Source organism: Dendropsophus ebraccatus, chromosome 4 (assembly GCF_027789765.1).
Source record: "Dendropsophus ebraccatus isolate aDenEbr1 chromosome 4, aDenEbr1.pat, whole genome shotgun sequence".
In the NCBI taxonomy this organism is placed as follows: domain Eukaryota; kingdom Metazoa; phylum Chordata; class Amphibia; order Anura; family Hylidae; genus Dendropsophus; species Dendropsophus ebraccatus.
Window position 1 is genome coordinate 42,386,189 of NC_091457.1, and position 21,458 is coordinate 42,407,646.

At 41.6% G+C, this 21,458-nt stretch overlaps 1 protein-coding gene across 2 annotated transcripts in view; it reads left to right on the forward strand.

The window, feature by feature from the left end:
* Positions 1 to 11,614: 11,614 nt before the first annotated feature.
* The window catches only part of TOLLIP (toll interacting protein), a 33,184-nt gene continuing 23,340 nt past the window's right edge, over positions 11,615 to 21,458 (forward strand). Inside the window, exon 1 of one of the 2 annotated variants that reach the window (XM_069965678.1) lies at positions 11,615 to 11,730. In XM_069965678.1, coding sequence (XP_069821779.1) covers positions 11,698 to 11,730 — 33 coding nt within the window. In that variant the 5' untranslated portion in view covers positions 11,615 to 11,697. Of the gene's footprint in view, positions 11,731 to 12,486; positions 12,543 to 21,458 lie in introns of those variants that run through there. The other variant, XM_069965681.1, reaches the window with a different exon arrangement.

A 21,458-nucleotide genomic window follows, 5' to 3' on the forward strand; every position in this document is an offset into this window, starting at 1 on the left:
GGGACACCGGTCACAAAGGGATGGAAGGGGACAATCACACAACACCAGTCACAGAAAACCAAAGAGCTCCATTTCTGCATTCAAGCCTCTGGGTTCAAGGCTATCAAACTCAAATATCCTTTGTGATTCTATTCTAGACATCTTACTTATATGGTCACCCCCTCTCCAATCTTTTCTAACACTTTGGAAAGACAAGCCGTTAAAGAGCTTCAGACTAATTCAGAGATCATCATCCGTCCTGCGGATAAAGGAGGGGCTATAGTTATCCAAAATACCAGTGCCTATAATCAGGAGTGCCTTAGGCAACTAGCAGATGAAAACACTTACACTAAACTGAAATTTGACCCTACAACAATTTATCAATCCGAATTAAAATCTTTATGTGATCGAGCACTAGAGGAAGGGATCCTAAACGATAGAGAATATAGTTTTATAGTAAACACACCAGCACGACTCCCTGTGTTCTATTGCCTACCCAAGGTACACAAACACCCAACTCAACCACCAGGTCGTCCCATAATCTCGGGCATAGGTTCAATCACCTCCAACCTTTCACAATATATAGATAAACTCCTACAACCCTATGTAAAGAAGACACCATATTACTTACGAGACACGACAGATACTATTAAACTATTAGAACAATTTGCTTGGAGTACCAACCACATTATGGCAACAATGGATGTCAGTTCCCTCTATACCATCATAGAACACGAGCGTGGGATAGAGGCAGTTAGGAGCCATCTGGAGAATAGCGATATGAAATCTGACCAGATACAACTAGTATTAGAGTTCATTCTTTATATTTTGAGACATAATTACTTCTACTTTGAGGGGGACTACTATGTCCAGCGAACAGGTACCGCCATGGGCACCAGGTTCGCGCCCAGTTTTGCCAACCTATTCATGGCCTCCTGGGAAGAAACAGCTGTCACCCCCAAGCTGGGTGCGGACCTGGTCCTATGGCGGAGATATATAGACGATATTGTCCTTATATGGAATGGGACCCAGAATGATTTAGAGACTTATATAAATGAACTCAACGACAACGTATGGAACATAAAATTAACCCCAGTAATCAGTAAAACCGAAATTGAATTTCTTGACCTCCACATTTTGGCATCTGAAGAAGGTCTGGAATGCCAGACCTTCCAGAAAGCTACTGCAAGAAACAGTTACATTCTCTATAACAGCTGCCATCTTCCAAGATGGCTAATGAATGTCCCTGGAGGTCAATTTAGGCGACTAAAAAGAAATTGTACAAGAACTGAGCAGTTTGAGATAGAAGCCAAGCAAATGACAGCACGATTCCAAGAAAAGAATTATCCAGCTAATATTCTATCTAATTCATTATCTAAAGTCAGAGAACTAGATAGACAATCATTCTTTGATCCCATTGACAGAATCCCTACAGAAAGAACAGACTCCATTATCCTTCCCTTCAACACTGACCATAAGAAAATTGTAAGACTCTTATCCAAAAGCTGGCATCTAATCCAAAGAGACAAAACAGTAGGACCCCTTCTCCCATCAAGACCCCCAGTAGTTTACACTAGAGCCCCGAACCTAGGGATTCAGGTGGCACCAACCGTATCTAGGACAGCATCTCAAACAACATCTAGCAGAACTTGGTTGGAAACCCCGGGATTTCATAAATGTGGCACCTGTTTGGGTTGTAAAAGTACTAATACTCCCAGACATACTTTGAGGGTCAACTCCACTTCGAATGAATTTGGAGTTGATATTAAAGAACTTCTGACCTGTAACTCTAGGGGTGTCATCTACATTATTCAGTGTAACTGCCCGAAGCAATATATAGGTCGCACGAAAAGACAGTTGAAAACTAGGATCTCCGAGCACATCAGAAACATAAAAAAAGGAGAACTGACTCACCCTCTATCATCCCATTTTAAAGAGGTCCATAATTGTGACCCCTCCCAACTATCCTTCACAGCAATCCAAAGTGTTAGAAAAGATTGGAGAGGGGGTGACCATATAAGTAAGATGTCTAGAATAGAATCACAAAGGATATTTGAGTTTGATAGCCTTGAACCCAGAGGCTTGAATGCAGAAATGGAGCTCTTTGGTTTTCTGTGACTGGTGTTGTGTGATTGTCCCCTTCCATCCCTTTGTGACCGGTGTCCCTGTCCTGGCAGCCTCTGTGTCATGGCCGGCTACGTGCCAGGCCGTTTTTCACGGCGCCGGAGCCGTCCCTGCCACTTGGGCCACGGATCCTGAGATACCCGGGCCACTGATTACTATTCACGATATATGGGATATACCCTATGGAGTGGGTATTTATGAGTAAATTTATTATGATTTACGGTCACATGTAGTGGTCTAACTTACCCACGTTATGCGAGGATGAGGATACTTATATCAGAAAATTTTGGTAAACATTGCATGGGTTAGTTACTCTCTACAGCATAACAATATTGCATACTCTCATTCACTTAATCGGTCTTTTACCTCAAATTTTTCTCTTTTGTATATTTATCCCTATATCCCGATCTTTTACCTTTTGTATCTCTCCTTTTTCGTGTTTTTTTGTGTTTAGCCCCTGTTCACACATGCTACGTTTGTAATGCGTTTTCTAGAATGTATTAATACAGCAATAATAACAATACAACCAGACGCTGCTGAGTGTTTTACCATTGCACCCTTGTAACCTGCAGTTTACAACGTTCATAAGAATATATGTCAGAAGAACTCTTGAGTATGCATAGAATATACGGAAAATGGGTTTCTATGCGGATCGCAAAAGATGGTCTGAAATACCCAAATCCAGTCCTGAGTTTCTTCTGGATATCACATGATCAATCAGTAACTGATGGTCTGAAATACCCAAATCCAGTCCTGAGTTTCTTCTGGATATCACATGATCAATCACATGATCAATCACATGATCACATGATCAATCAGTAACTGACTACAAATATCCCACTAAATGGGCCTGCAAAGACTAGCATCATCGCCACTGATGAAGAGGTTAAACATTGAGAACCTTGAAACGCGTATGGCAATTATACAGACTAATGCTACATCAGATTAGTTATTGTGATTTTAAACCGAACATTATTTTTTCCTAATTTTTTTTCTTTTTTTTTTTTTTTTATTATTTTTTATTTTTCTTTTCTTTTCCCTTTTTTTGGGACCTACTCTTGACCCATTGTCCCTCTGGGGGGCCCCCCGATTGTATTGTACCATCTGGACACTTGCCATTTGGAATACCACAACCATCTTTACCACCCTGTCCCGGACGGAGTCATCTGTGACGAGATCGAGGCTGTACCATCGCGCGCGAAGGTATCCTCAGAACCACGAGGACGCGCTGCGGGATCGCTACACTAGCCGCTAACCTCATTCGGCCATTGCGAGCTGATAGCAGAGAGGGAAGAAGCGATACCACCAGCCACCTCGGGACGGGTGAGAGGCGCTACAAACGCCATAAGTTTGTGTCTGATATCACTGTTTGCGTAAAATATCATTACTGATCTAACAAAGCAGACCATACTTTGATGACTCGGGAGGACTATTAGTCTAAAAGGGTGTCTGTAAAACACGTTAAAAAAGACTATCAGTCCGAGTCTTGATATGTACCTGGAAGGACTACAAGTCCAAGACCACCCTCTAAACTGAACTGCAACTAGAGTGGAATTAGTAGCTTACAATTAAAGGTATAAGCAATATTACTTCGCAACCGGCCGGCACCCAGCGGTCGGTACCGCTCATTTTAAAGAGACCTTTTTTTTTTTTTTTTTTTTTTTTTTTTTTGACTCATTTTTCTATTGTTTATATTTTTTATTTTTTATTTCTATGTATTTATTTATCTGTGTATTGAACCTTTATGTGCATTTATTTAATGTTCCATGTATTTATCCTCATTTTTGATAACTATAGGAATGCGTATATATGTTTTTATCTTCTGTTGATGAATATTTATATCATGCGCTATTTATGATTATATTAAATTAATTTATTACTGTCCAAATCTTGGCCAGATTAGTATATGATTACGACCTGTACAGGTAACCATTTCAACTGGTAAGATAGGACTGTTGTGGTTTAGAGGACTAAAAAAACTTTATGTACTTCCGATTTCCTCACTCGCTCCTTTCTAGGTAAGGGCATTTTTTAGTTTAACCTCGACCTATACAGCGATAATTGTGAGCTGCACCAATATATTATACTATTCTTTCTAGTTCTCTTCTTACCTAGTGGTGAAATCTAGTGCTCCAATTATAGACCCCTAATCTTGTCAGTTAGACATTCTATCATGGACATTTGGGCACATATTGATAATAAAAAGAAGAACATAGACAATTACCAATTTGATAACACAACTGCAGTTGATAACACTAACACAAACACACAATGCAGCATTGATATCACAATCATGAACATTTTTAAAAAACTAGAGCAGACTTTACAGAGACGTCTGAGGCACCAATGGGAGGTGAAAAGTTTACAACATTTATTAAGTCGGAATACGATACCAAAAGGTCTAACCCTAATGAAGCAACCAGCTGATGACCTCATTAATGATTGCTTCCTGAATAAATGGAATTCCTTCCTTTTAGATCAATCCAAAGAACTGGTTAGACTAGTTATAGAAAGAAGAATGGAAATGATAGTAGAACTGGACAATACCATAAATCAGTTGAAACAAGACCTAGATCCGTATAAAGACGAAATCTGTATGGGACAACATCAGACAAACCTTTGTCAAAAACTCGATAAAATAGAATCAGAAATAATCTATAAGAAAACTAAAAAGATGTTGTGGAATAGCCAAAAAACAGATAGAATGAATCATGCTAACCAGCAAGGTACTGGGATGAGTAACGCATCATCAGACCACATGCACCCTATACCCACCTCCAATAGGCACACCCCATTACCGCAGCCTTTTTTAGGGAAAACTCCTCAATCCATTCATCCTCCTTATGTGAGAAGACCGAAACCACATCACACCTACCAACAGAATATGAGGCAATAATACAGTACATATCACAACATCAACACAAAACAACAATACCACAACCCATATCGCAGCAACAATCAATACAGGAACAACAGGAAACCACTTTTACCAATTCCACCACAATTCAATGCTCAAGTCTCCTCCCTACCCTTGAATCAGTCAACCAACCCCTCTCAACCACCCCCAACACCGAGCAGGAAAAGAGAATTTGCCGCCGCCGTACAAGAAGGAGAAGGCTTAGGGAACCCACTGCAACCACCAACCAAAGTAGGGAAGTTAGAACAACCACAATCCAATCATCACCTCAGTCAGACTCCATCATCAATATAAGCTCTGTCTCTCTCACAGCGGCACAGATAACTCTTCTGAATAAGGGCCTAAAGTTTGCACCAAATAAACCATGCAATAAGTTTGAGATCTACATAGGGTTAGAAAAATATGTCCGCAAATTGTGTCTAAAGAAATATTTTCTAAAACAAGCGGAAGAACGGACACACACTACACCCCCTAAAAGTATAGACCCATATATCCATACGGATTGTAAAAACCGATCACATTTTTACCCCAAACATGAAATAGGACCTGACATTACAGCATTCCAAAAATCTGTCACTGCAGACCTGAGGCGAATGAATCCCACTAAAGGAATATCAAATAACTTGAGCTTTAAGGAAAGACAAGCCGTTAAAGAGCTTCAGACTAATTCAGAGATCATCATCCGTCCTGCGGATAAAGGAGGGGCTATAGTTATCCAAAATACCAGTGCCTATAATCAGGAGTGCCTTAGGCAACTAGCAGATGAAAACACTTACACTAAACTGAAATTTGACCCTACAACAATTTATCAATCCGAATTAAAATCTTTATGTGATCGAGCACTAGAGGAAGGGATCCTAAACGATAGAGAATATAGTTTTATAGTAAACACACCAGCACGACTCCCTGTGTTCTATTGCCTACCCAAGGTACACAAACACCCAACTCAACCACCAGGTCGTCCCATAATCTCGGGCATAGGTTCAATCACCTCCAACCTTTCACAATATATAGATAAACTCCTACAACCCTATGTAAAGAAGACACCATATTACTTACGAGACACGACAGATACTATTAAACTATTAGAACAATTTGCTTGGAGTACCAACCACATTATGGCAACAATGGATGTCAGTTCCCTCTATACCATCATAGAACACGAGCGTGGGATAGAGGCAGTTAGGAGCCATCTGGAGAATAGCGATATGAAATCTGACCAGATACAACTAGTATTAGAGTTCATTCTTTATATTTTGAGACATAATTACTTCTACTTTGAGGGGGACTACTATGTCCAGCGAACAGGTACCGCCATGGGCACCAGGTTCGCGCCCAGTTTTGCCAACCTATTCATGGCCTCCTGGGAAGAAACAGCTGTCACCCCCAAGCTGGGTGCGGACCTGGTCCTATGGCGGAGATATATAGACGATATTGTCCTTATATGGAATGGGACCCAGAATGATTTAGAGACTTATATAAATGAACTCAACGACAACGTATGGAACATAAAATTAACCCCAGTAATCAGTAAAACCGAAATTGAATTTCTTGACCTCCACATTTTGGCATCTGAAGAAGGTCTGGAATGCCAGACCTTCCAGAAAGCTACTGCAAGAAACAGTTACATTCTCTATAACAGCTGCCATCTTCCAAGATGGCTAATGAATGTCCCTGGAGGTCAATTTAGGCGACTAAAAAGAAATTGTACAAGAACTGAGCAGTTTGAGATAGAAGCCAAGCAAATGACAGCACGATTCCAAGAAAAGAATTATCCAGCTAATATTCTATCTAATTCATTATCTAAAGTCAGAGAACTAGATAGACAATCATTCTTTGATCCCATTGACAGAATCCCTACAGAAAGAACAGACTCCATTATCCTTCCCTTCAACACTGACCATAAGAAAATTGTAAGACTCTTATCCAAAAGCTGGCATCTAATCCAAAGAGACAAAACAGTAGGACCCCTTCTCCCATCAAGACCCCCAGTAGTTTACACTAGAGCCCCGAACCTAGGGATTCAGGTGGCACCAACCGTATCTAGGACAGCATCTCAAACAACATCTAGCAGAACTTGGTTGGAAACCCCGGGATTTCATAAATGTGGCACCTGTTTGGGTTGTAAAAGTACTAATACTCCCAGACATACTTTGAGGGTCAACTCCACTTCGAATGAATTTGGAGTTGATATTAAAGAACTTCTGACCTGTAACTCTAGGGGTGTCATCTACATTATTCAGTGTAACTGCCCGAAGCAATATATAGGTCGCACGAAAAGACAGTTGAAAACTAGGATCTCCGAGCACATCAGAAACATAAAAAAAGGAGAACTGACTCACCCTCTATCATCCCATTTTAAAGAGGTCCATAATTGTGACCCCTCCCAACTATCCTTCACAGCAATCCAAAGTGTTAGAAAAGATTGGAGAGGGGGTGACCATATAAGTAAGATGTCTAGAATAGAATCACAAAGGATATTTGAGTTTGATAGCCTTGAACCCAGAGGCTTGAATGCAGAAATGGAGCTCTTTGGTTTTCTGTGACTGGTGTTGTGTGATTGTCCCCTTCCATCCCTTTGTGACCGGTGTCCCTGTCCTGGCAGCCTCTGTGTCATGGCCGGCTACGTGCCAGGCCGTTTTTCACGGCGCCGGAGCCGTCCCTGCCACTTGGGCCACGGATCCTGAGATACCCGGGCCACTGATTACTATTCACGATATATGGGATATACCCTATGGAGTGGGTATTTATGAGTAAATTTATTATGATTTACGGTCACATGTAGTGGTCTAACTTACCCACGTTATGCGAGGATGAGGATACTTATATCAGAAAATTTTGGTAAACATTGCATGGGTTAGTTACTCTCTACAGCATAACAATATTGCATACTCTCATTCACTTAATCGGTCTTTTACCTCAAATTTTTCTCTTTTGTATATTTATCCCTATATCCCGATCTTTTACCTTTTGTATCTCTCCTTTTTCGTGTTTTTTTGTGTTTAGCCCCTGTTCACACATGCTACGTTTGTAATGCGTTTTCTAGAATGTATTAATACAGCAATAATAACAATACAACCAGACGCTGCTGAGTGTTTTACCATTGCACCCTTGTAACCTGCAGTTTACAACGTTCATAAGAATATATGTCAGAAGAACTCTTGAGTATGCATAGAATATACGGAAAATGGGTTTCTATGCGGATCGCAAAAGATGGTCTGAAATACCCAAATCCAGTCCTGAGTTTCTTCTGGATATCACATGATCAATCAGTAACTGATGGTCTGAAATACCCAAATCCAGTCCTGAGTTTCTTCTGGATATCACATGATCAATCACATGATCAATCACATGATCACATGATCAATCAGTAACTGACTACAAATATCCCACTAAATGGGCCTGCAAAGACTAGCATCATCGCCACTGATGAAGAGGTTAAACATTGAGAACCTTGAAACGCGTATGGCAATTATACAGACTAATGCTACATCAGATTAGTTATTGTGATTTTAAACCGAACATTATTTTTTCCTCATTTTTTTTTTTTTTTTTTTTTTAATTTTTTTTTATTTTTATTTTATTTTACCTTTTTTTGGGACCTACTCTTGACCCATTGTCCCTCTGGGGGGCCCCCCCGATTGTATTGTACCATCTGGACACTTGCCATTTGGAATACCACAACCATCTTTACCACCCTGTCCCGGACGGAGTCATCTGTGACGAGATCGAGGCTGTACCATCGCGCGCGAAGGTATCCTCAGAACCACGAGGATGCGCTGCGGGATCGCTACACTAGCCGCTAACCTCATTCGGCCATTGCGAGCTGATAGCAGAGAGGGAAGAAGCGATACCACCAGCCACCTCGGGACGGGTGAGAGGCGCTACAAACGCCATAAGTTTGTGTCTGATATCACTGTTTGCGTAAAATATCATTACTGATCTAACAAAGCAGACCATACTTTGATGACTCGGGAGGACTATTAGTCTAAAAGGGTGTCTGTAAAACACGTTAAAAAAGACTATCAGTCCGAGTCTTGATATGTACCTGGAAGGACTACAAGTCCAAGACCACCCTCTAAACTGAACTGCAACTAGAGTGGAATTAGTAGCTTACAATTAAAGGTATAAGCAATATTACTTCGCAACCGGCCGGCACCCAGCGGTACCGCTCATTTTAAAGAGACCTTTTTTTTTTTTTTTTTGACTCATTTTTCTATTGTTTATATTTTTTATTTTTTATTTTTTATTTCTATGTATTTATTTATCTGTGTATTGAACCTTTATGTGCATTTATTTAATGTTCCATGTATTTATCCTCATTTTTGATAACTATAGGAATGCGTATATATGTTTTTATCTTCTGTTGATGAATATTTATATCATGCGCTATTTATGATTATATTAAATTAATTTATTACTGTCCAAATCTTGGCCAGATTAGTATATGATTACGACCTGTACAGGTAACCATTTCAACTGGTAAGATAGGACTGTTGTGGTTTAGAGGACTAAAAAAACTTTATGTACTTCCGATTTCCTCACTCGCTCCTTTCTAGGTAAGGGCATTTTTTAGTTTAACCTCGACCTATACAGCGATAATTGTGAGCTGCACCAATATATTATACTATAGCCTGGACTAAGGCCCGTTACATCGGTACCACTACTGACCCAATAACTGCATGTGGACCCAGCCTATGGCTATACGTACCCTCAGTTTATCTGTATTCTTAGCCTCTTTTTCCATGGCCGATGATGTTGGCCCGTTGAGACATTTTTGGCATTTGCAGTTACTATGTGTGAATGTGACCTCATAGCGACTACAATTTATTTCTCATATTTCATACCTCTCAAGTGTCCCTCTTTTGTTCCTCTTAGCCCCTTACATGTCCCTCTTTTTGACCTAGGAATTAGATTTGCATTAACCTCTTAGGGACATATGACGTACCCGTACGTCATATGTCCCCAAGAGGTGTTCAAAGCGGGGCTGCGTGGCGACCCTGCTCTGAACCACTGCGGTCCCGGGTGGCGTGTGTAGCCCGGGGCCGTGGGTATTAGCGGGCACGGTCCGATCGCTGTGCCCGCTAATACAGTAATCAGATGCAGCTGTCAAAGATGACAGCTGCATCTGATTACCGGATCCAGCACTTCCCCGGTGTCTAGTGGGGTGGATCATTCCTCCGGGACCTTGTCCCGGAGGAGCGATCCACACATCTGTACCAGCCGGGTGTCAGCACCAAAATGGCGCTGATCCCGGCTCGGCACTCGGATGCTTTCGGCTGCAGCAGCCGAAAGCATCCGAGTGACGATCTCATTGATCTTTGCTGTATTACTATACAGCAAAGATCTCAATGGGAGATCTGAGTGCATATACTAGAAGCCCCCCAGGGGGGCTTCTAGTATAAGTGTAAAAAAAAAAAAAAAAGTGATGTTATAAGTAAAAAGCCCCCTCCCCTAATAAAAGTCAGAATCACCCGCCTTTTCCCAGGTTTTAAATAAAAGTAAAAAAAGAAATAAACATGTTTGGTATCGCCGCGTGCGTAATCGGCCAAACTATTATTTAATCACATTCCTGATCTTGTACGGTAAACGGCGTAAGCGCCAAAAAATCCCAAAGTGCAAAATTGCGCATTTTTGGTCGAATCAAATCCAGAAAAAATGTAATAAAAATCGATCAAAAAGTCGTATATGCGCAATCAAGGTACCGATAGAAAGTAAACATCATGGCGCAAAAAATGACACCTCACACAGCCCCATAGACCAAAGGATAAAAGCGCTATAAGCCTGGGAATGGAGCGATTTTTAGGAACATATATGTGTTAACAATGGTTTGAATTTTTTACAGGCCATCAGATAATATAAAAGTTATACATGTTACATATCATTGTAATTGTAACGACTTGAGGAACATATATAACAAGTCAGTTTTACCCCAGGGCGAATGGCGTAAAAACAAAACCCCCCTAAATTCACCACACTTTGAATTTTTTTCTGGTTTCGCAGTGTACGTTATGAAAAAATTCAGCCTGTCATTGCAAAGTACAATTAGTGATGCAAAAAATAAGGGCTCATGTGGGTTTCTAGGTGAAAAAATGCAAGTGCTATGGCCTTTTAAGCACAAGGAAGAAAAAACGAAAACGCAAAAACGAAAATTGGCCCCGTCCTTAAGGGGTTAATAAACTTAAAAAAAAAAAAAACTTAATAAACTTTGTATTAAAAGTCTGTATGTATAAGTGTCGGTTTCAGACTGTTCAGTCCATTAAACTCAATGGGTCTTCTAGGAGGCCACGGTATATGTTGGCACTACCTTGTTGGGGCAACATGTGGACAAAGTGTGATGTGATGGGGTACAACCTGCGGCAATACTACAACATATACACGTGCATGGAACAATATTACTACACGACCCTCTATCTGTAACATAGAAGCCGCCAGCCCCGCAGTGTATCTCGGTAATGACGTTACAATGGTTGGTAACGGACTCTCTGTGTTCCCACAGCAGCAGACACTCAGCTCCTAGGCCACCAGGGGCGCTGCTGTCTATACCGCTTTCCGGCGCTCCCGTTATGCGCATGCGCACCAGGCCAGATCATGTGACCGTGTGTCAGACGGCGCAGGCATAACAGGAAGTGTCCGGGAGAGGAGAGCGGAGTGGAGACAGGAGCCGCCCGACAGCCATGGCCACCAGTGTCAGCACGCAGCGAGGACCGGTGAGAGCACGTCATGAGGGAGGAAGGCAGCTGCTATGGAACTACAAGACCCAGCATGCTTTCCATTGGAGCAGCTGGTGATGATGTTGGGATTTGTAGTTCCTCCGTGCTGACTAGTGGCACAGCCATTTCTCTCAGAGTGTGGTATATTATGTGTGTAATGATGAGGCTCTGGCCAATGTTATCGCACAAGGTGACGCTGGGCCCACATCTGTTACTAGGCTGCTGTGTCCTCACTCATCTCTATAGTCATTTATGGGGGAGATTCAGGCATCTGCCCACAGCAGCCAATCACAGCTCAGCTTTTATTTTGTACTTTTCTTTTAAACCTGCACTGTGATTGGTTGCTATGGGTTACCTGGGCTGACATGTGTAAACTGGCATTGTTGGTCATAGCAACCAGTTGGTTGCTATTGGCAACAAAGAAAGTAGAGCAGATTTGTGAAAACTTGTTACCCATAGCAACCAATCACAGCGTTCAAAAGCAGAATACAAAATGAAAGCTAATGAAAATGGTTGCTATGGGCTATATATATATATATATATATATATATATATATATATATATTGTAGACCGTTTCATAAATCTCTTTTTAGGGTAAGTTCACACTGGACTACCTTGAGACGCCCCTAGATATTCTAGCTACCAATGTACACTAAGCTCACAGCTGTATTTTGGAGCCTCAGTTAGAGATGACGTGTTAATACTTGTCATATGATTCCTTTTAGGCAGCCACATGACCAGTGGGCAGCCTGCTATCTTGTGATGACCTGAGGCTACGTTCACTTCTGCTTTGGACGCCCTGGCACAGGTTCTGTCACGTTTGCCGGCCCACTTATAGGTCATTAATCCATTAGACTCTGTTGGTGTCTGTTATGAAACACTGCTGGTGTAAGCTCCGCATAACAAACATCCTATGACAAGTGTTGCTCTCATGCTGATACATTGTAACTGAAAAGCCTATGGGGTTTAAATTTTTCCAATATGATTACACACAGGGTGTTCTTGCAAGAAATCTGAAATGGCTGCCTTCATATGGGTGTCTTGTCCTTGTGGAGGAGACTGGTTTAGCTAGTAATTAACACAAATTAGGCGGTGTTTACTTCATGATTTCACCATATGTTCATGAAAAACGCGGACATCCTGTCAAAATGTATATTGCTGTGCATTGGATGCAGCCCTATTCACTTTAGTGGCCAGGTTCAGCACGAATGTAGCTACTAGTCAACTATGTTCATACCATTGAAGTGAACAGAGCCTCTGCCTTTGCATAGTAGTATGCGTTGCCATTCCTTTTTGTCAGGATGCTGATGTATGCCTGAAATAGCACTATGGTGATAGGTGGAAATTGTGATGGGAATGTTAATTTAGGATTCATGCTGTATTTTTTACTTATACCTAGAAGATGCTCCTTAGCACTGACATAGGTTTGTATTGAAGAGTAGTTTTCAATAAAAAATAAATAAATAAATAAAACCTGACCCAAGCAGAAAAATACACATAACACCTTCAGGATAAAGGTGAGTCTACCTTCACATGACTTTGTGACAAGCATGAGTTTAAAAGTAGACCATCAAAGGGGTATTCCCTACTTCATAAGTGTCCAGGTTAGTAGATAACAAGTTGGTGGGGATCCCACCGCTGGGACCACCACAATCCAAAAAATGGAAAAAAATTGTTTCCCGAATGGAGTGCAGCATGGATGTGTGACCGTGGAGCATTCGTTCTGTTGAACAGTGATTTTAAAGGGATTGGCCACTTTATAGTAAAATATTTCAGTGTATAGTATTAGTAGGTGTACTCACTGTGTATACTGACAGGAGCTCCCTGTGTACCTCATAGAGATAAAATCAGACTCCCCTCCTCCAGGCTGGGCTGCCCTGCTCTGTCCATAAGGTGGCTGACATGATGTGACCATGCCTCGCCCCCAGTATCCACCACTGAGCCTGTATATGCTCCTCTATGTCGGCCATCTTATGGACAGACTAATCACAGAGCAGGGCAGCCCAGTCTGGAGGAAGGGGCACTGATTTTAGTTTTATGATATACACAGGGAGCTGCTGTCAGTATATACAGTGAGTACACCTACTAATACTGTATATTGAACAATTTTACCATAAAGTGGCCAACCCTTTTAACATGCCCTGTCCTTTTGTTCTCAAGGGAGATAATCTACACCCGGGGAGTCATTTCCCTCTTTCCTTTGAAAAGACATGCACACCCAGCTGATCCTGCAAGGTATCATTCATTACACACTAAGACATGTAAAAGTAATAAATCAGGGTGTGCAAAGTTCACATTTATATCCCTTTTATACCACAAGTATCTACTGTACAGCCAGAGCTTGTGCTCTCAAAGAAGCCAGATCACAGGTCATAAAATATCTGTCATCCAAATGAGTTAAAATTAGTGCACTTCCCAAAATACAATATGCTAAAAAAATATAATACATAAATAATCTTGTTGTTGTTGAGAGAGCATGCAGCAAACGTGTATATTATAGAGCTTAAAGTGTCACTGTCGTGAATTTTTTTTTTTTTTTGCAGAAATTAATAGTCTAGGCGATTTTAAGAAACTTTGTAATTTGGTTTATTAGCCGAAAAAAGCATTTTTATCATGAAAAAGCAGTTTGAAGCTCTCCCCCCTGTCTTCATTGTTCTCCTATGGAGAGAGCTAAATAAAAGACCAAAACAGGACAACAAAGAGTTAATCTACAAATACATCACCCTCTATCTCCTCTGACAGTCACCACTGACCTGTCTGAGCTCTGATTACAGCTGTCACCCAGCTCCGTGCCTGTAATCCTCTGTTATCTGCTTTCTGCTGTCGGCTAACTCCCTCCTCCCCCCTCCCCTCTCTATAGACCAGACTGGGTACGTCTGATGCAACAAGTCACAATTTCCTGATTTTTTTGCAGTGGATGGAGAAGAGAAGGGAGGGGGGACCTGGGAAAAGGCTTTTTAAATGCAGATAATGGCATATTTGGCTAATAAACCCAATTACAAAGTTTCCTACCAGGACCTTATTGGGTCACAGATGGTTAATATTTATATATATATATATATATATATATATATATATATATATATATATATATATATATATATAATATATATTTCTCCATTATTTCAAGGCGTTGGCAAAGCCACTTAATAACAGCTTCCATAATAATACTACTCCTTTAATACTTGAGCCAAACCTTCCTCTGCACAGTGTCAGCATATTGCATAGGGTTGGTCAATAGGTCATTCAGGTCAGAGGAGGTCAGGGACAGCAATGTCTCTTTTGGCAATTGTAGATGTGTGTGTGGTTGAAAAGTTTTTGGCTTTTATTTTAGTACTTGATTGCAATGACATTTGCAGTGACATTAGGAATTGGGTGGATTTAATTCTGAGGTGCGGCTAGCAGTATAATGGTTAGGGATTACAATGGTGGTGAGGAGATGTCTCGTATTTTCGCATAGTCTCCAGCATTGATTTTTCGTATGGCTTCTAATCAGACAGATTATTAGTCCACATATATTCAGCACATTATTCTAGGTGATCTGACAGTGCTGTGCCCAAGAGCTACCAACGTACATTACAACTTACATTGAGCATTGCTGACAGATGATGGACACAAGCTGGATTCCAGTTTGAACAGTTTCACCTGTAGGAACCATATGAGTAAAACTAAAGTAAAATGTGCACAGGTGTACCAGGAGGTAATTGTCTATTTAGGAAAATGATGGTCCTCTGCACTTGCAGAGTTTCAAGGACTGCATCACATTTCCTAATACCATAGTAATGCTACGCTTACACAAAACTATAATTCGCCCAATCGTACGATTAACAATGTCGAAGTAACAAGTGTTTTTCATGACGATCAGCGTTTAGAGGGTACGATATATCGTGCTTAAAATTCGTTTTGCGATCGCTTAAGCCTATCTCACACATTGGTTAACCCCTTAAGGTCAAAGCCAATTTTTGTTTTTGCGCTTTTTTTTTCATTTTATGTTTAAAAGTCCATAGCGCTTGCATTTTTTTCACCTAGAGACTTATATGAGCGCTTATTTTTTGCGAAACCAATTGTACTTTGCAATGACAGGCATTATTTTTCCATAAAACATGCTGCGAAACCGGAAAAAAATCATTTGCGCTGTCAAATTGAAAAAAAAAAACGAATTTGTTTTGATTTCAGGGAGTTTTGCATTTACGCCGTTCGCGTAAAACTGACATTACAATGATATATAACATGTATAACTTTTATATTATGTGATTGATTTTAAAAAATTCAAACCATTGTTAACAAATATATGTTCCTTAAAATCGCTCTATTCCCATGCTTATAGCGCTTTTATCCTTTGGTCTATGGGGCTGTGTGAGGTGTCATTTTTTGCGCCATTATGTGTTCTTTCTATCGGTACCTTGATTGCGCATATACGACTTTTTGATCACTTTTTATTACATTTTTTTCTGGATTTAATGCGACCAAAAATGCGCAATTTTGCCCTTTGGATTTTTTTTTGCGCTGACGCCGTTTACTGTGCGAGATCAGGAATGTGGTTAATAGTTCGGACGATTGCGCGCGCGATGATAGCATACATGTTTGTTTATTTGTTTATTAATTTATAAAATGGGAAAAGGGGGGTGATTTGGACTTATATTAGGGGAGGGGATTTTTTTTATTAATAAAACCCTTTTTTTTTTTTTTTTTTTTTTTTTACATAAACTAGAAGTCCCCCTGGGGGACTTGTATATACACAGCAGAGATCGATTAGATTGGTTATAGATTGCTTTGGCCTGCTGCAGGCCACAGCAATTTATTGCCGAGCCGGGATCAGCGTCCTTGCGAAGCTGAGGCCCGGCACGGGCAGAAGAACGGATCTCCCCCCCGCGATCCGACCCACTAGACAGCTGCATAGGTTTGACAGCTGCATTGTAGTGCTTAATTAGCCGGCGCAGCAACGGGACCCGCGCCGGCTAATAGAGACACTGCCCGGCTGCAGATTGCAGCCGGGAGCGGTGCTGTTCAGAGCTGAGTCCCGGCGGGACCCTGCCATGAACACCCCCCGCGGCACCAGGTACGTCATGGGTTGCTAAGGGGTTAAATCGGCGAACGACTGTTCACACGTAACGATCTGCAAATTTTTTGCGAACGATCAACGCCGATTTGAGAAGTTGTTGAAAGATCAAAATGAACGATTTCTCGCTTGTCGTTTGATCGATCGCTGCGTTTACACCTACGATTATCGTTAGAATACGATCCTTATCTTGCGAATTCGCACGATAATCGTTCCGTGTAAACGCAGCATAACACTAGAATATTAGTGTGAGGCCGGTTTCAGATGGGCTTAAATGAGCACTGTCACTAAAATTAACTCTTTTACATGTCATTAGACATTATATACCAATACAATACCATAACAGTTATTGATCAGAGCAGGCCTCACCCGTTCTGATCAGAAGATATAGCTGGGGAAAGATTGCCGCAGCACAGTCCTCTCACCGGCTGCTGGTTCAGTCCGTCAGTAATTTCCAATAGACTTCCATTATAAATGTTGGTGGGCTGTGCTGCTGGCTGGGGAATGCATTGTTCTGCCTTCATCTTTCCCTGGCTATATCTTCTCATCAAAGCGGTTTTGAGCAGTAAGACCCACTCTGATCAATAACTGTTGACATGTCTGATGACATTTCAAAAGTTAATCTTAGTGACAAGTACCACCACCATAAAAAAAGACTTTTTATATGTTGCTGCCCTATTAAAAAACAAAAATATCTTATGCTTACCTTTCTGCACACCCCAAGTATTCTACTGTGGTGTTTCCGGGTTCCCTGCTGACTGCTGCAGTCTTCACTTCAGAAGATAAACTCTTCCCTGCAGTGACAGCCTGCTTAGCCAATCAATTGCCGATGCACTGATCTGCTGAGCAGGCAGGCACTGCTGAGACGAGTTTGTCTCGGAAATGGCTGTGGTCAGTGGGGTACCCAGAGATGCAGTAGGAGGACATCGGCGAAGCTTGTTCCAGAAACGGCACCTCTCCTGTCCTTTGAAGTGAATAGAGCTGAACTATAATACCACTCACAACCTTCGGGGGCTGTTTTTACTGTTGTACACAGGGCAATGTGTGGCCAATAAAAATGGTTTTATTGGCTGCACGAAAGATCCAGTCAGCCAATGAACTAGTGTTTTCTCATTCATTGGCTTGTTGAGGTCATTTTAGGCATTTTCTACATGCATGCGCCCCCTTGTGTCCTCCCTTGGTTTTGTGGTGTTGCTGAAAGTCCAGGCAACATTGTGCGTCGGTTGGAGAGTGCAAGTGGAATGCATGTGGAAACACGGCCTTACACAGGCCAGTTATGGGGAACAAACTCTCATGGGCAGCACCCATACAGAACTGTGTGCACCAGGTTGATGCTGCTGCTTTATGGCTTCAGTATAAATAACTAGAGATAAGCAAATCTACAGCAGGAATGAAGTAAAGCGCTTTGTTCCTATGTGCATTCTGCTTATCAGGCTGCACGCTTTGAAGTCTGCTCCGTGCCGCTCCTCCCCGGGTGCTGGGAAAAGATGCATCCAGTCCTGGGAAAGTTTTCCTAGTTTCCCAGGACCGCATCTATCTTTTTCCCAGCACCCGGGGAGGAGCGGCACGGAGCAGACTTCAAAGCGTGCAGCCTGATAAGCAGAATGCACATAGGAACAAAGCGCTTTACTTCATTCCTGCTGTAGATTCGCTCATCTCAAACTTTAGGGGAGATTCATCAAACATGGTGTAAAGTAAAACTGGCTCAGTTGCCCCTAGCAACCAATCAGATTCCACCTTTCATTTTCCACAGAGGCAGTGAGGAATAAAAAGGTGGAATCTGATTGGTTGCTAGGGGCAACTGAGCCAGTTTTACTTTACACCATGTGTGATAAATCTCCCCCATTGCGTGTAGTCTGACCTTCTGTAACATTGCTTCTCTACCTTCTTTTGATCAGTGTAAAGAACTTTATACAGAAATCCCAGCTTGTCCAGTCCATGATGCTGTGAGGTCCATTGACACAATAAATAAGATGACACATTATTAAGGGCTCTTCCGTCATGTCCTGTACATCACATAAGGCTGGATGCACCCCGCAGCTTGCTTATATAGATGTATTTGTATTTGGTAGAAGGAAAATAAATAACATAGTGGTATAGGGTATATGTTCCATATAAGTGATGCTCTGTCCTCAGGAAAGCATTTCGCTCATACCCTTGAAGGCGGCATCATCATCATCGGCTCCATTTACTATAATGTACCCAAGGATTAAGGGATTTTCATCCGGAAAGTTAATTATGTTTAACAAACAAGGAGAGCTTTGTGAGTGTCACTTTGAGAAGAATATTAAAGAGGACCTGGCTGTTCTCCTGGCACGTCTGCTTTAGTTATTCCCTGTGAAATAATTCTGGAGAGCTCCGCATGGTATGTAGGCTTTTTATGCTGCGTTTACACGGAACGATTATCATGCAAATTTGCACGATAGCGATCGAATTCAAACGATAATCGTACATGTAAACGCATCGTATGACGACCGAGAAATCGTTCATTTTGATCTTTGACTATGTTCTTAAATTGTCGTTCGCAAAAAATTCTCAGATCGTTCCATGTAAACAGTCGTTCACCGATTTTACCTATGTGCGAGATAGGCTTAAGCAATCGCAAAACAAATTTTCCGTACGATATATCGTTCCGTCTAAACGCTGACCATTATACAAATAAAATTGTTACTTAGAAATCGTTAATCGTACGATTGGGCGAATTATCATTCCGTGTAATACACATTGCCATTGACTTCTATGTTGGGGTGAGTTCCCACCTCAGTTATGCCTTCTAGCAATAGTGTTGTGAAAAAGAATGCTCCAAAATGGACATTACCACCCCTTTGTCCCAACAACCATCAGCACTTAAGGCCGTGTTACACAGCACGGCACTGTTAGGTCGGTGCTCACTTCCTCTTTGTTCCCGACTCGCTGTCTATGCTATTACACACGTGGGCACCAAGCAGGAGGGGCCACCCGGACGATCCTTAGATTGGTGGCTGATTGAAGTCAGTGGCGCTCTGCAGCCCCTGCTCCTATTGCACGGGTCATGCTTGTGATTTTTCAACATGTTGAAAGACTACGATCAGTTGACCTTTTCGATATCGGCTTATCAGGGTCTTTTAACGTGGCCTTTTGCATCAAATGATTATCATCCATAAGGCTGATAATCATTTTGCGTTATATGGCCCATAGACTGTGTGGGGGTTACACTGTATTGAAGAGGGGAATAGTAACACCCAGTTGTCAGCTCATTCATAATTTTCACAGAGGAATGTGAAATCCAAGTATTTACTAAAACAGGGATCGGGAGAGCTGTCAGGTCTTTTTTAAATGGTGGTCTTTACTGAAATTTTTTTTTTTTTTTAATATGTTTTAAATAGTTTTTTTTTTTTTTTTTTTATCAGATGGGGTCTTTATGTTCTCCTAGTTCATTCTCCTTAATTCTGAGGTTGGGGTTGGGGGTGGGGGGGAGAGGCACACAACAGCACTCAGACCCTGACTGATCAAGCCCTGTGACATAACAAATGTTTTTTAATGACTGGTATGTTTTTGAGCTGAGTTCACAAGGAAAAGTCAGTCACTGCCCTAAAATTTTAGGTCCAAACCTAAACCAACGATCAGCTGATTGTTTCATCGGCTGATTGTTGTCTCTATTACACGGAGCGATAATCGTCCTGATTTTGCCAATTATCGTTCTGCATAATAGGACCCTTAGGGTGGTGTAACCGGTTGCTTTTGATAATAGTCTGAGAAGGCCATAACCACACAGAATTATAGAAAAAATAAGAGATTTATTACAGAAAACAATACTTAGCTGCAGTTACAGATGGTACAGATGCATGGTTGTTCCTTCCACAATGAAATGGGGAGCCCCATTGTATATTATGGACTAATATACACCCATCTCGCTCGATGACAGGGTGCTGGGCACCTTCCATCCATGGTCCCAGCTGAGGCTGACTAGAAGCTACATACCCCCAGCTTTATAGTAAGTTTGGGTGGGGGGTGATGTGCTTCCAGAAATGTCTATGTAGACCACTGATGACCATGAATGGAAGTTTCCCAGGCCTTGTACATGTTTATCAAGCAAAATGTGGTTGTTCAATTTCAGCTACATGCATTTGGGCAATAACAACAACTGTGTCCTCCAATGTTGACACTACTGGGGAGGTTTATGGCCGAACAGTTGACATAACAATACATCTACCTATTCCCATGCACATAGCTAAATACAAACCAATCCCACTTACACAGCCAGCTAAGATAGATAGATAGATACAAATAAGACATGAAAACACTACATTCCTTCCTCACATGAATAAGACACTTTAACTATCTGAAATAAACCCATCTGGTTACAGGTGGGTTCATACTTAGGAATTCTCGCGGATAATGTCCGTGGAATTCCGCAGTATGTCCGTGCGCACGGCCGCACGCCTTTCCGCCGGCTCCATAGACACCATTCTATGGGCCGGCGTATTCTGCTATCCGCTGAAAGAAGTGACATGTCACTTTTGGCGGATAGCGGAATATGCCGGCCCATAGAATGGTGTTTATGGAGCCGGTGGAAAGGCGCGCGGACAGCCGACGGAATTCCACAGAGTTTATCCGCGAGAATTCCGTAGTGTGAACCCACCCTCAGTCTGGAATATACAGCTTGATATAGTGTTTTGAGCCAAG